At 38.0% G+C, this 15,748-nt stretch overlaps 1 protein-coding gene across 4 annotated transcripts in view; it reads right to left on the reverse strand.

Moving 5' to 3' along the window:
• Positions 1-2,321: 2,321 nt before the first annotated feature.
• SGCG (sarcoglycan gamma) overlaps positions 2,322-15,748 on the reverse strand; it is a 112,352-nt gene continuing 98,925 nt past the window's right edge. For all 4 annotated transcript variants that reach the window (XM_027652425.1, XM_027652416.1, XM_027652433.1 and 1 more), the window contains 2 exons: positions 5,152-5,275; positions 2,322-3,648 (listed from right to left, as the gene is read on the reverse strand). In XM_027652425.1, coding sequence (XP_027508226.1) covers positions 3,475-3,648; positions 5,152-5,275 — 298 coding nt within the window. In that variant the 3' untranslated portion in view covers positions 2,322-3,474. The remainder of the gene's footprint in view (positions 3,649-5,151; positions 5,276-15,748) is intronic.

Here is a 15,748-nt window from a genome sequence, read left to right on the forward strand (position 1 = left end):
TCAATAACTCAGTTTTCGATTCTCGCAATTTCCTTTTGCATAAAGCTATATAAAGATAGACAAGTGTGAAGACTAAAGGACTGTAAAATGGAAACAAAAAGGGTTGAGTTTGGGCAATCACCAATGAAGTTTTACTATAATTTTTCTGCTGTGTAACAATTGCAACCAGTTACAAGAATTGCTGTAAATAATTCTTTTTGAGGCAGTAAATATTTTTTTCCCCACCACAATACAGTTCACTATGCTGGTAGTGATTTTTTCTCTTCTCCATTTGGATAACACTTTTACAAATAAATTAGAGAACTGCATACTCACACTGCCCTGTGCCATAATTTTCTGTTAATCTGTAACTATTTACTGAAATTTGATTCAAATAGAAACAGTAATTTTTAAGTATTAAAGAGAAAGGGAAAGACGTCCATGTGGAGATATCAGAAATGATAATTTAGTGATGTATGAGCTATATTGAGATTAACAACAACTGAGATTTTAGCATCACCTGATTACAGTGTAGTAATTTTAGTATAAATTTCGTTTTACCACTAACCACATCTAAAAGAAAAAAGATCCAAAAAATGTTCTTCAGTGATAGGATGTTGCCATCCATGCTTTAAAAAATGTACACAACTTCTATACTGCAACAATACTTCTGATATCAATGTTGTAGCATAATGATAAGAAGAATGAAATTTAGGCAATGAAAAGGGGCAAGTTGGTTATTTGGGTGATGGCAGCACTTAGGGTACAGCAGACCTGTTTATTTTTCAATAATAATCAGAATCTACCTGTGAACTGAGGCAAGTCCAGAAGGTTTATCTTTACAAGAAAGGCGGTAGTTATTGCAGTGTCTAAATGAAGTGCCATTAGTAGTGTTACCAGTCAGGGTAACACTACTGTCCGAGCTGTATACCTCAGTTCTGTAAAAACGTTAACTAAAACAGCACAACATCACTGTAAGAAGTTGCAACAGAAGTGGCTTCCATATACCCAGAAGTTAGAGGTTATTCTTGCGATACATGGAAAGCCTTAGTTCAATCCCTTGTTCTTTGTTAATTGGCAAATGACATTTGAAAATGTGCCTCCAAACCAAAAGCTTAAAGTATAACATAAATATAACTTAAAGTGCTGTGCTTCTATTGCTGGCAGGATAGGCAGTTTGTAACTAATTTACAGTGATTAGATTAGGTGAATGATTAGTTTGATACTACATGGAAATGAACATATGTTCTATGGTGTCAGAAATTTGGGAAGGGTGACAATTCAAATGCCTTTGAAACTAGACAGTGACAAATCTCTAAGCACTTCCCAATTGTGCTGTTAATACTACATCTGTAAGAGACTGTTGACATTACAGCCCTCCAAGCTACTTCTTGTTAGAGGAATTTTTAGGAATATGGCAAATGCAAAGGTATTTGCTGATCTTTATTTTAATACTCATACTGCTCATAATTTGTTTTGTAAAAGCTTATGCATGGAGCTGGAACCACCTAAACTGCCTAAGGAGTACTGAAGATATGTTTCTGTTAAAGTCTGCCTCAGAAGAGGGCTTAGTTGGAGGGGCAGATATAATCAAGAGATATTGTTGTAGAGATATAAATTCCTCTCTTTATGGCCAACAGCCTCAGACCTGCTCCTGAAGGTAGGAGTGAGTGAGTCTAAGCCCAGGAAAAGGGAATTTCAGATGTTAAAGAAGTGTGGCTTCCTACTTCTCATTTAGGGAATGTATTAGCAATCAGAGCAGTCTCCAAATAACATGTGAGACCTTGCTTCAATTGCTTAAGCTCAGCTTAAGCATCTTCTACTTGCCCTGTTGAAGCTCTTCTAGCTTGCATTAATTGTGGGGACTCCGCAATTAATGCCGAAGGGCAGTTTCAGTTTTGTACATCAGACTAGTTAGGTAAATTGCAAAGGCAGCCCTTGAGGCAGGGACTGTCCAGGGCTTTACTGCAATAATAGTGGATACTGTCAACAGGGGACTGTTCCTCAGCTCAGGCTTTTGTGTGTACCAGGCATGTTAACTGAGTGTTGGTTTTCTTCTCCCTTGTTCAACAGAGCCGAAGTAGCAAGTTTAAAAAAAGTTAGTAACTCTTTTGTTCCGATTCTCTTGTTTTAAGGATGATTATTATTTTTTCCAAAGGATGGACATTCTGTGGTTTACTAACAATTATGGGTTAAAATCCTTCTGTAAATAGACACCAAGGCACCGTGTGATAGCAGCTCCTTCCTGGATAACAATACCATCAAGTGTATACAAAACAGCATCAAAGGAATTAAAAGGTTTAAACAACAGACTATTAAATATAAATCTTGCTACCCAGAGATGTGCAAACAATTTATTTGTGTTCAGTGCAACACTGTACAGGGGAATGGGTCTGCAGCTGTATTTCTTTACAAGGTTAATGAAGAGTTTGTCAACTCTGGTGAGCACTTATTTTGTAACCCAAGTCCTAATGTAAAAAATAAAGAGCAGTTTTATTCTGTCCATTTGTGATGGAGTCCCAGTCTGTCAGGATCGGAAATATCAGTCAACAGCTGCAGACAGAAATAAAATATTCCTGTTAATTGAAACCTGTGGGCTGCGTAAAAGAACTTTTTTCCCCACTGCTAAAACAATTCCTTGTGTCAGACAATCTGAAGCCACACTTTTTTTCTTTTCAGTGGTCCAATGGCAGAACAAATTGCCTTATTGAATTAGCATGTCCTAAAATAAAAAAGGATTTAAATGAATGTGACAGTACAGGCAGTAGAACAAACAACTGCTATTATAAAATTTAATAACATATTCCTCTGTTGTATAGTGGACAGAATTGAGACGCACGACAGTATTAATGACTTCTGGAGGTTTTACTATTAGTTATTTTTATATGAATCTCAGTAATAAGCCAATCAGCATATATGTTGCCAAATTAAAATAGAAAGCTTTAGCAAATTAACACCTTTTACAGAGAACTTATACAAATATCACATTTTTATATCATGTGTTATTGCAAGAACAAAATTGCATAGACCATTTGCTGGCACTTTCTGAATTCTCCAAATAATGCTTTGTCTTAGCAAATAGTTCAAGTAGTTCCCTCAATCTAAATTCACCCACTCATACAGTAAGTGCTTACAAGTAGTGAGAGAAAAAACCCACAGATCTCAAAAATATGAACAATGACATAATCATCTGAACTGAATAATAGTTCAGCAAGGAAACATATTAGTTTTATTTTTTTATGCTCTCCGTAAGGCTGTTTTCAAAGTGTTACTGACAGAACATGTAATTTGATTCAAGTCATTCTTCTGAAACTGAAATGTCATTTGTGCTCTTCTTCCCCTTACACCCTGTAGTCCAGAATTGTAGATACAAATTTGCTTCCTAAATTGAAGTACTTAGTTTTTTAAATTCTGAAAAATACTCTTTCAGTAATGCTTTTTAGCAGTAATATAAAACTCAGATGCGCAAGGGGGTGTGCGGCTTTTTCTGGTGCCTCATTGGCAGACACGGCTGTATTCTTGGCAGGTGGAGCCCACGCCAGCCACTGACAAGTAGAGCTTTCCATCTGGGCACACGCAGATTTCATAGAGCCCCTGAGAAATACCGGATCCACCCCTTGTACCCTCAGGCAGTTTGGGCAGTCGCACAGTTTCAGCATCGAGCAAAAGCTGTGTGGGAAAAAGCAGGACAAATGGGCTTGTTAGAGATAATAAAGTAAAGCAATAACATGCCATAAAACAAGATGAATTTGTCTAGGCAGATATCTAAGAACGGCCTTCTACCCCGACTTGTTATATACAAAACTGCTCTGAGAGCTAGGCTCTTGGCAGACACTGGAACACATGTGGGGATAACCTGGTGCCCACTGTCTTCATTAGCAGAGACCTCACGAAGTTCAAGGTCCTGTACCTGGGTTGGGGCAATCTCAAACGTGGATACAAGCTGGGTGATGAATGTAGATTAAGAGAAGCCCTGAGGAGAAAGATGTGGGGGTATTGATGGATAAAAAATTGAGTATGAGCCAATAATGTGCACTTGCAACCCCAATCACATTCTGGGCTGCATCAAAAGCAGTGTGGCCAGCAGGTCAAGGGAGGGGATTCTGCCCCTCTACTTTGCCCCAGTATATTGTGTCCACTTCTGGGATCCTCAGCATAAGAAAGAGATGGACTTGTTGAAGTGAGTCCAGAGGAGGCCACAAAGTTGTTCACAGGGATGGAGCACATGTCCTATGAGGAAAGGCTGAGGGAGTTGGAGTTGTTCAGCCTGGAGAAGAGAAGGCTCCAGGAAGACCTCATTGCAGCCTTCCAGTAATTAAAGGGGGCCTACACTAAAGCTGGAGAGGGACTCTTTTTGTCAGGGATACTGTTTTTAAACTGGAAAAGGTAGATTTAGATTAGGTATAGAAAAGAATTTCTTCCAACAGTGAGGTACTGGAACAGGTTTCACAGAGAACTTGTTGATCACTGGAAGTGTTCAAGGTCAGACCGGATAGGGCTTTGAGCAATCTGGTCTAGAGGAAGGTGTCCCTGCCCAGGGCAGTGGGGTTGGAACTAGATGGTCTTTAAGGTCTCTTCCAACACAATTCATTCAATGATTCTAAGATAAGAGAGGGGGTCTCTGCCCATATATTGAATAACAGGACATGAGCACTGCTGCTGGACCCAGTCTGTCCTGGCCTGAATGCTGAAGCCTCACCACCGAGCTGGCTGGTTAAGGACAGACGTGGGTTCATCTGTAGCTCTTTTGTGGAAGAACTGGCATGGTACAGCCTCGCAGAGGGGATAAATAGGCTGCTGCATGTTGTGTGCTGTTGCTGACAGGGCAGTTCTTAATGATGTCTGAAGAGCTTCACTACTCTGGGGCTGAGTGTCTATTTCTGGGCCAGCATTCCCCACTGGGATGCCTGGGGATCACTATGCTCATGGGGAGCTGACTGCTATCCAAGTTTTATTAGAGAGCTTTTCTCTAAGCTAATATAACATTATGGCAATTGGTAGTATTATTTACACAAATAAAAGTCTTATTATTGGCACTATTAATTTTAATACTCTGTCTTCTAAAACCTGAGGAATTAAAATAACCAGATGTGAAAAAAAGACTTTTAGTTATAGTTATATTCAGTCAGGAAGATCAACCATAGTTATGGAAACAGAAGGGCTTGTACTCACCACACCATCACTGCTATGTAGTTTGATATCCATCTGAGAAAGAGCTTCAATATTTCCAGCTTGTGCTTTGATATTAATTCCTCGTGGTGCATCCATGCTCAAAGATCGTGTTGGTGATTCCAGCCTGAAAGCAGGAACAGGAAATCGGACAGTAGCACAATCTCATATGTCCCTTTATTTTTGAAAAGTAAATAAACTTTGAACAAGCCCTTGCAGGCTCTTGCCTGAAGTCACGTAAGTCATATAAAAGATGCAGTTTCTTTTTTCTTCAGAAAAAGGAGGTATCTATTTCAAAACTCACCAAAGCATCCCAATTGAAAAATATAGATTAATTCATGATAGAAATGCAAGGTATTAGTTCAGAGATAAGTACAGATTATTTCAGTATAACAGTAATCTTTGAAATCCATTTTTACATTATTTAGTTTGAATTTATTTTCATTTTTCACATAATAAGACCTTGAAATTAATACAATTAGTGCAGTCTGGAAGGTTTTTTTATCAGCGGGAGTTTTGACACTGCTACTAGTCAGACCAAGATTTCACTCAGCGTATGTGTGTGTGTTGTTTAACTAGATGACATCTGAAACTTAAAAACCATTTAACTTAATTTGAAATAAAAATTACTCAACATAACAAACAGAGAGTTGCAAAACCTGCAGTGCCACAAGATGGCAGGAAGGTACTGCATTAGCTGAATAATCACTTCATCAGGTCACCTGTGTAGGATTAATGATTCCTAATTTTCCAAAGAGATAAGGCTTTGTTTCTTCAGAATTTTGGTATAATTTCCATGGTAAGTAGTAGAGATAGAAGTACTAATTAAAATTTATGAGAAAGAAAGAAAAAGCCCAGGCTTAGCTACAAACTAGTGACTTTTGACTGTTACCTAGAACTACTTCATCTGGGGACACTGGGAACACTGCAGGATCAGAATTGATACCTATTAGGTTTTGATCCTGAATATTTGCTCACCCTTCCTGATGACACCAGCCCTAAGTTTATACTATCAGCCAATATTTAACAGGTGAATATGAAGGCTAGAGAAAGTGAGTCAACTGGTGGTCCCTGTTTACTTTACATCTTGTTACCTTTCCTATTCAGTACATTCCCTGGACACATATGAAATATTGTGGGTTTCATCCATAGTGCAGAATGCAGATGCACGTCCCTGTTCCCAGGTCTGCGTGTTCTTTTCCACTGTGTTTTCTAGAAATGTAGAGGAGGCTGTGGGTGTGTGGGTGTGTGTGCGCGTGCGTACTCACACACATATGCTCACATGATCCTACAGATGCTGTGTTGGTTCCACAGCTGCCAATCCGGGTGACTGCTGTGCTCCAGCAGTCCTTCACTAGGTATGCACCAGGTAACGAGTGCAGACCCTGACTGCTAAAGGAATGAAATGATTTTACACACAATCCCGATGTAGCTGTCTGATGGGTTTAATTTACTGAGACTATTTCAATTCTTCCCTTTTTTCCTGTTACTTCATTAAAACTAGAATTTAAAAGAAGTCAGTTTGTGCTCGTGAGAAAGTTCAGTTGTATCTTTGAATTCTTAAGAAGCTAAATCCAGCTGATATCTTAAAACATAAATCCATGACATCTGAGCACAGTCACAAAACTTCAATTTTTGATCCCCAAATCTGTAAATAAGCAATATTGGCTTATCACTGCTGGCCAGAGGTAGCAGAAGATTCTATCTTCTCTGATCTTCAAAGGTCCTTTCCAACCCAACCCATTCTATGACTTTATGTTTCCATGATCTGCCTCTCCCTGTCATCTCCTGGGCTAGTCACCTTCAGTTAGTTTAAGTTCCAGACTGATAATTTAAAATCTTAACAATGGATAACTGCATCATGGTTCCATATTGGGAGCATATCCATGAAACAGTTTGATGCCTTATTCCATGAGTCTGAGATGGCACAAACTTCTGTCATGACTATGCTGAGTTAAAGGGCATGAGTATGAGTCTGTTCTGCATAAGATGACTAACGTAGCAGTAATTTTTATTAAGCAGTGTTTGGGATTTAACAGTTTTTGTACGACTTTTTGTTTTAGATCCCTAGATTTATACTTCTATGAAATGGAAAATCAGTTTTTCCCTGAGTGATTTACATGGGAAGACTGCTTCATTGGAATATTTTTCAATGAAGACTTGTATGGATTATATAATGAAAAATTAAACAAAGTTTGTATTTTCAATCTTTAAAATTTAATATATTTTCATAAGTTAGTGTCAAGGTAGTTTAATATAACCCTGCCATAGTTTGTGTCATCAAAAAAGCTATAAATATTGAAATAGCTCATGTTCTTTTGTAAAGCACTTCACCTGTGTAAGCAATCTATATGTAGGCAAAAATGTTTATTTTTAAACTGTACTGAATATCACAAGATGGAGGACTGGGACAGATTTTTGAGAATATATCAGATCTGGAGGCTGAAAAGCAATCAAAGACCAGAGAAATATTTCTTACTTTCTACCAATATTAATGCTGGCAAAAAGCCTACAGACTTCAGAAGCATTTACAGATTTATAATATGAGTTACATAGAATTGAAATTACATGGTAGAATTACATTTGCTATATTAATCACAATCCTAAATTTCTGCTGTTTATACAGGTCCTATTTCTAGATTAACTAAGGGTGGATTTGCCTAATAAAACACGTCACTGGAGCTTTCTGGCAGTAGAAACTGTAGTGAAAGAGTGAAGTGGAACTATTATGTGTAAGATTTTAGCAAAGGCAACAGTCAATAACACTAATGATGTATTTCTCTGTACAGCATTCAAAGGTTCAGTGTCAGAAGTCCAGATGTACTAAAAGCAAAACAGGCACCTAGTGTGACTGAGCTGAACCTTGACTTCGAACATCCCTTCTCAGTTCCCACATTGATGTGCATTCCTCAAAAGTCTTGGCAAAACGAGAATTTGGTTTGTTTGCAAATGCTGGAGGGTGCTTGGAGATTCAGAGGGCAGAAATGGATTGTCTTAAGAGTTTTTGGTCATTTTACAGTGTTTGCTCAAATTCGTGCATTAGAATGATGAAGGAATATATTATTACCAGTCACTTTATCTTTTTTTTTTAATTACAGACACATAAATTACATTTAACAGGATGGAGTGAATGGTCTTTATAATCTAGAGGAATTAATCTATGTAATGTGCTGTCCTAAATGAGACATCTATCCCAGCCTGTATCTCATTTAGGAAGACTGATTCTGTATGTAGTAGCAGCTTCTAGGTACTGCGGTAGCTGCCAGGGGTCAATTAGCAAGTGGTGTGGTGCAAGACAAATTGATTGTGACAGCACAACATTTGATGCCAAGGACCTGACACCCCATTATATGTGTCCTGAGGAGTACCCTGGACTAGCTGTTGCCTGACTCTGCCAACGGGATGCCCAGAAAGGTTGGAGCACATTAGGCATTCTCCAAGAGATCCTAGCTTTCAAGTTAATCCAAATGTCACCCTGTTCATGGACCCCAAACAGTTCCAAGAGAGAACCAAGATGTGGAGAGCTCAGGCAAATGGAGGAGTTCCCTCAAAAGCACATTTCTGATTTGAATTAAGATACTCGAGTAGATATATCCACAGAATGTAAATCAAAAGCCAGACTAGACCCACTCGTGGAGTAGGTATTTTGCCTTGCTCTCCTTCACCCTGATCCCTGCAGCCAGGAAAACTGCAGTGTCAGCTAATGAAAGGCAGGGAAGGGTGAGGGAATAGGTGATCCCTGTTAATATTTTATAGCTCTGTCACCTTCTGGCTATTGGTCCTCCATAGTCCATCACAACTAAAGCAACAGATTACAACAAAGATAATATTTTCATTGCTGTCTTCTTACTTGTTGGTAAGATAGTTCCAGGAGTTGACTATACTGTCTTTGCTGGCTGCCAAGGAAGTTTGGTGCTGAGGTGTGCAGAATAATTCCTGAAGGATTGTGTGAAAAGTCTTGAGGGAACCTCAGCAGCATCCACGCTCTGGATCAGAAACAACCCCAATAACCTCAAGGCTTGGAGATTCCCCTTTTCCTACAAGCACATTGCTAAATTGTAGAGATAGAAGATCACCAGAAATTGCTCAGCTGGTTGTTAGGGAGGATGTGAGGGCAGTGACAGCCTGATGCAGTTGTAGTAAAGAAGCAGCTGATACTGCCTGTTCATGCTGCAGCAATATTGATCTAGTTTTTCATCCTGTTCTGGCAGGCATTAGAAGGATACCTTACTGATCTTTTAAGTGTCACAAGGCACTAGAAAGCTGGTTTTAGCACTGCAGAAAGAGTATCACAATTTTATTGACCCTAAGTTTCCTACTGCAGTTTGCGGTTGCTTGACTCTTAGAGCAGGAGAGAGGAACCAGCTTGCTCTTGTGAACTTGGAGAATTGTTTAGTCCTTGCTTCCACTTTTTGACCTTTCCAGCTCTTGAGTCATCATCTCTTCTGAATTCAATGGAGAGAGAATTCCTTGGTAGAAGTTCCCCATCTGCATGCATTCTTCCCTACCTGAGGAAGACCACCGTAACTGTGATTGGACTGAACAGGTAGACAGACTCTAAAATTGTGGTACACCCAACAACTGGTATGCCCATACTTACAGACAGTAACTCCTCTTTTCCCTCTTTGATTTTTGGTTAAAATGGCCTGATCAATTTTACCACACAGAGAAGATTTCATGAAACGTATACCTGGCATAAAAGTGCTAAAAGCAAGGTAAAGAATTTAGCAGTGCATGGTGTATTAAGTATTTGAGTGAAATACGTTCTTGTACCAGTAAATGAGAAATCTGATTTTTATATGTCATCAGATATGCTAATCTATCACTTCCACTTCTCTAATGCTGTCTTACTTCCGTAGTCCTTCAGAATAATTAAAATAAAAGGATCCATGCAAAAGGGACAAATATATATATTAAGGTTTGATTTTTGAAGAAAGTAATATGAGGAGGCAGAAGACAGTGAAAGATCCCACTCCCCTTTTTTTCAGCCATTTAGTCTTTGTAGGACTGAAGATGCTGCTTCACACTTGTTCCTAGTCATTGATATGGGAGCATGCGTGGGAATTACAGTATTAGAGGAAAGATTGAAGAATATGAAGAAAAAAGGAGATACAGCATTGTAACTCAGAAGAACTGGAGCTAGAATACTGGTACTTGTTCCATTGGTGTGTGTTTCCATATTGTTTCCTCTGAACTTCCTTGAAGATGATAAACTCAAATCTGATAAGACTGTCTCCTACTCTTCCAAGTAGACAGCTGTTTGACCCACCTCTTGAGTAAAAAATCTCCATGACTTCTCAGACTTAAAAAACATTTTCAAGAAACAAGGTGCTTTGACTAAACTGTTCCAAGGCTAAATAAAGCCATGTCAGTGAGTTCAATAAGGTTGCCAGTTATGGCACTGAAGATCTGATCCTGCAAGCCTGCATTCCTGTGAAAGTAAACACTGTGCAACTCTTCCTGTGCATGTGTACTTAAAATACTAAGCTTATTTTTTTATAAGGGCATGCAGTGATAGGAAAAGGGGTAATGGTTTTAAACTGAAAGAGAGTAGGTTTATATTAGATATTATGAAGAAATTTTTTGCTATGAGGATGGTGAGACACTGGGACAAGTTGCTCAGAGAAGTTGTGGATGCCCCATCCCTGGAAGTGTTCAAGGCCACGTTGGATGGGACCCTGAACAACCCGGTTTACTGGAAGGTATCCCTGCCTGCGCTGGGGGGGTTGGAACCAGATGATCTTTAAGGTCCCTTCCAACAGAAACCATTTTGTGATTCTATAACCAAAACATCTTTTTCACATTGTTAAGTAAAGAAGAAACCCTCATATGCCTCTGGCATGCTATGAACACCTACCCCAGAGTTCAAATCTGACCATGGAAAGGTGAAAGGGGAACAAAAATTAAATCAACCAGTGACTGGAGGTCATGCAGCAGAGGAAGAATAGAAAAGGTAAGAAATGAAGGGAAGAAAACCCACGAGATCAAAATGGTTAAAGAGGAAAATCTTTAACCTGTCGAGGAACTATTGTTTTGAAAGTCAAAAAAGCAAACTAGAGGATTTTGTGGGCTTAATTGGCCTTGGTTCTCTGTAGGTGTCTGCTTTTAGCCCTGCTTTTTGAATGCATGTTAACCTTTAAAAGGCAATAGGAGTATATTGACTTTTTGATTAGTCTGAAAGCAGTTTAATTCCCCAGCAGTGCAGCTAAACATCGTAAGAGAGTAAACCCTAGACAGAGCACACACTAGTAACACAGGAAAAAGAGACTGTCAGCATTTATTTATGGTCCAGCATACACAATTTCAAACCATATCCTCTCTTTACGAGGAAGCTGGATTCCTGTTGACATGAGCTGAGCAAAACTAAGCTGGAGTTCTCGAGGTGGAGAGTGAGCAGCAGGCACAGACTGATGCCAACTGCCAATTCCCACTCATATTTACTTATGTCCCAGCAGCTTGATGTTTTGAGGTCAGGCAAGTGTGTGCGGGGGGCGATGTAGCAAGAAGAATATGATTACCCAGGGCTGAGGATCTTGGAGTTCTGCCTTGTGTCTTTTGGTTGCTTGCCAGAAAGTCCAAAGGCAAAGAAGGACAAAACAACAGAAATGAGACCTCAGTCTTGGTATATGCCTCATTTCTGTTTTGTTTTGTAAGAGTATTTTCTTTGGAATGGCTCCTAATACTACATCTTCTTGCAAAGAGAAACAGCATGTTCCAGCAACTGTGTATATCTTAAGGACATGGAAGTGTCAGTATTCAACAGTAAACTGTGATAGCTCTTCCTGAATGTCAAAAAATAGGAAATACTAATGACTCATTAAATCTTCTTCCCTGATCAGTTTCTGCATATTAATGAAAATATAGCAGTTTTCAGCTATATTTTCTCAGTCAAGCCTTGGCACAAAATTCTGATTTGATGTAACTTCTATAAATCTTTCAAATGCTGACTGATTTTTCTTTCTAGAATGTCCCATTTTGCATCACACATATTGAATTCCTTCATTTAAAGGTGGAATAATTGCTTCCTACCTGGATGACACTCTTCCATATTTCTTTCATTCACTTTGATATTCTAAGTCTGAGCTTGACTGAGTCAAACTAAATGAAACAATGAAAAAAATTGACTGAAAAGCTGCATCCATTTTTCCTTGTCAAGCCCATTAGTTGGTCAATGGTCATATTACATTATCCCAATTTTTTTAGCTTGGTTTAAAGAAATAATTTTCCAAGGGATATTTCCTCCTGGGAGTTGCTTGCACCAGGACACATATTCTGTTTCAGTAAGATTAATGTCAATATCAACAGCTCCCTTACAATGAATCCTAAGTTAATCTATTATTTATGCCACAATAAAATGTAGTATGCATACCAGTATATTTTTAATTTTAAATTAAAAAAAGAACTTTCATTAATTTTCTCCCAAGCGAATCTGGCTCTTTCATTGCAGAAAAATTTACAGGTAAAATTATAGTAGCACAAGATACAGCTTAATATTAAAATTGTACTTTCAACTTAACTATGCTAAAACTAGTAACTCCAAAATAAAGTTTTTGTAACAGTAATAAAAAAGATCACCAGTCTCTTCCGAAAATAAAGAAAAATTGTCTGATAACATCACAAGAAAACAAATAGGGTACAACTGAACTCAGAGAAACATACTATGAGGATGTCTGTTCAGAGGCAAGTGTACATACACATGAACTCCGTTAGAGAAATGGCTTGAATAAAACAGCTGTTCATAAAGCAGATCATTTTCCCAGGAATTCTGCAACTTTTTAAAAATACCTTCAGTGGTCCTATGTTGCAATTGAGAGCCTATAAAATAGTGGAGCAATTTTTTGTAATTTGATTTTAAAAGTCACTTTTCTTCTTGATTCTTCTGCTTATTACTTAAATGCGTTAATGAAAATGGCATTGTGGAGGGTCCATCATTTTGTCTCCAATCAACCTAGGAAAGTCTCAAAATATGCTGTGCTTTGCTGACAGCTTGTAACACCTCTGACTACTGAAAACAGACAGAAATGTACATTAAAATGCACATTCCAATATAACTGGGATAATATAATTGTTATAATAAACATCCCAAATACTTCAGTAACAGCAGACCTACTCTGAAATAATTACGCTATTTGAAACAGTAGGCTCTGTTTTTTCTGGTAGCCTTCTTTCTTCAGACAAAAATATTCTTGATATTTACACACATACATATACAGACAGTCCTACTCTGTGAAGCACTAGCAAGCTGTTACTAACAGCACTACAGGACTTTTGTACGGCATGTATAATATTGCTGCAGGATCATTTCTTTTAAGTTTACTGGATTCCCCTCCCACATGTCTGTGTTGGTTAGGGCTAGGGTATTCATTATTCAACCACTTCAGGATTAAGTTCTCACCTATAGAGGGGAAAAAAGGGACCACTGAACCACTTTTGCATTTCTCTTTGTGCCAGTTCTCAAAAGGAGTTTTCATCATACATGATACAGCTGGGCTTATTGTGCTTGGCTGGAACACAGGGGAGTGAAATGATAAAATCATGGAATGGAGAAACCAAGAAATTAGATCACAAATACTGACTAGGCTTAACTAAGCAACCTATAAGGTATGCATTTTCTAAAGCTAAAACAATCTTGTAATGACCTTACAGAATATTGAGCTCCCGCAGTAATGGATTCTTAGACTCTTTGTGCGTTTTACATTAGACAATCATTGTATGAAAATAAAATCATAATTAATCAGATTCTATGGTAAATTCATTTTTCCATAGATAAACTAATCCATTTATCCCTATTTATTCATATATTTAAATAATTTTGCCCATGGACTTATTACAAGTTTATAACTCAAAGAGCTTGGATATGGAGTTAAGTCTGTTACTTGCTCTAATGCTGAATCGTGGTGCCTAAATTTTAAATATTCCAGCATCAGAGATGAAGGACCTGGGAAAGTGGGCAATCTGATGACCAAAGATTAGAAGAAGAGACAGATTGTGCTATTTTCCTGACACATATTTGAAGATTCATAAGCTTTAAGAAATAAATCAATTACAGGGAGACATTGGAGATGAGTTGTGCAGAGCAGGATAGAAAATCAGAAAAATCCTCAGAACAAGAATTTCTGGAGTCAGTGGAAAAACTATAGGAGATAAATGTAAGTGTAAACACAAGCATGGTAGGCTGACACACAATTATCAAGATCAGTATAAAAAATAAGTCTCAATTTGATGCAGAAGATACGCAAAAGTTTTTGAAGAAAAAAGAGATTCAGAAACTTGATAGCAAAGAAAATATTTAGACTGTATTTTGAAATTCTCCAAGTCTTTAGTGAGTATAAGACAACTATGGATTTTTACCAACTAAGAAAGGACACTTCCTTTAGGTAGATATGATGATGTCATGACATTCCTGAAAAGATAAAGTTCTAGCATGGCCAGGACCTCCAAGCTAATTATTAGCTTGGAAGGACCCATTATCTTGTGCCTGATATCAAACAAGAGCCAGTAATTGGCAGCATTTACTAATCCTAGTTACAAGATTATATAAACTATGATTAGTAATTTAGATTAATTTATGAAATATTGCGTTACAAGTGGAAAACCTTTACTCTGCAATTTGAACATTTCCCAGCACACTGAGAGGCCTTGTTTCTCACGATGAATTTTCATTTCTTCAGATCTTAACTAAACGTGGTGTAGTCGGTAAACGCACAATTCCTCTAAAAAAATGCAGTTCCCTATAGTAAGGCACCCCTCAAAATAAATAGAGAGAAATAGGCATAATTAATCTGATCTATTTTAGATGTCTCTCTAAAATGCCCTAACAGTATCTGTTGCCTTCCACCAAGAGGTGATGAGATACAGTATAGGTATTTATACCTAGATGTCAAAATGAGTTGATTCAATTCAACTGCCCAAGTAGTTGTAAACTCCTAGGGACATGCTCCAGCTATATTAGTCTCTCTGCAAATATATCTGTGTGGGTGGTATGTGGGAGGATCCCTTCCCACTTCAGTGAATGAATGAATGAACGAATGAATGAATGAAAGAACATCTTGGCTTGCAGGGAGAGGAGCACTCTAAATCTAGATGGGCATCTGAGATGCATCTGCCTATTCTGGGCACACAGAGGTCCTCTAGGTTTGGACTCAGTTATATGAACACAGCCTATATAGGCAAGAGCTGAATGGTAACCAGAGGTATGTGCTGAATTATCAGCTAAATCACATGCATGAACAATGAAGAAATCTTTTTGGATAAGCAAAAATGTTAGTCACATGCAGATAACGGTTTTTTGGTATGTTTTCAGTTTTTAGTTCTATTCCACATGTATAGGAAGCATGACTGATTTTTAAATAAATAAATCTATTGGGTCTCTTAGCTTATTGTGTCTTATGCAAAAAATGAACAAGGATAATGATCAAGGGAAGAACCCTGAGGCACTCTATTACTTTTGGTGCCATTCTTAAATGTTGGGAGTATCTGCTGCTCTTGAAGATGTCAGCTGGTATATTCTTCTGCATATTTTCCTTTTCTTCAAATTAAATTTAAAAAATCTTATCATGGATTTATTTCTTGAAATAGCCTGTGCTCCAAGTTTGTTCCA

Source organism: Corapipo altera, unplaced genomic scaffold (genome assembly GCF_003945725.1).
Source record: "Corapipo altera isolate COAL_440 unplaced genomic scaffold, ASM394572v1 0, whole genome shotgun sequence".
Lineage (NCBI taxonomy): Eukaryota > Metazoa > Chordata > Aves > Passeriformes > Pipridae > Corapipo > Corapipo altera.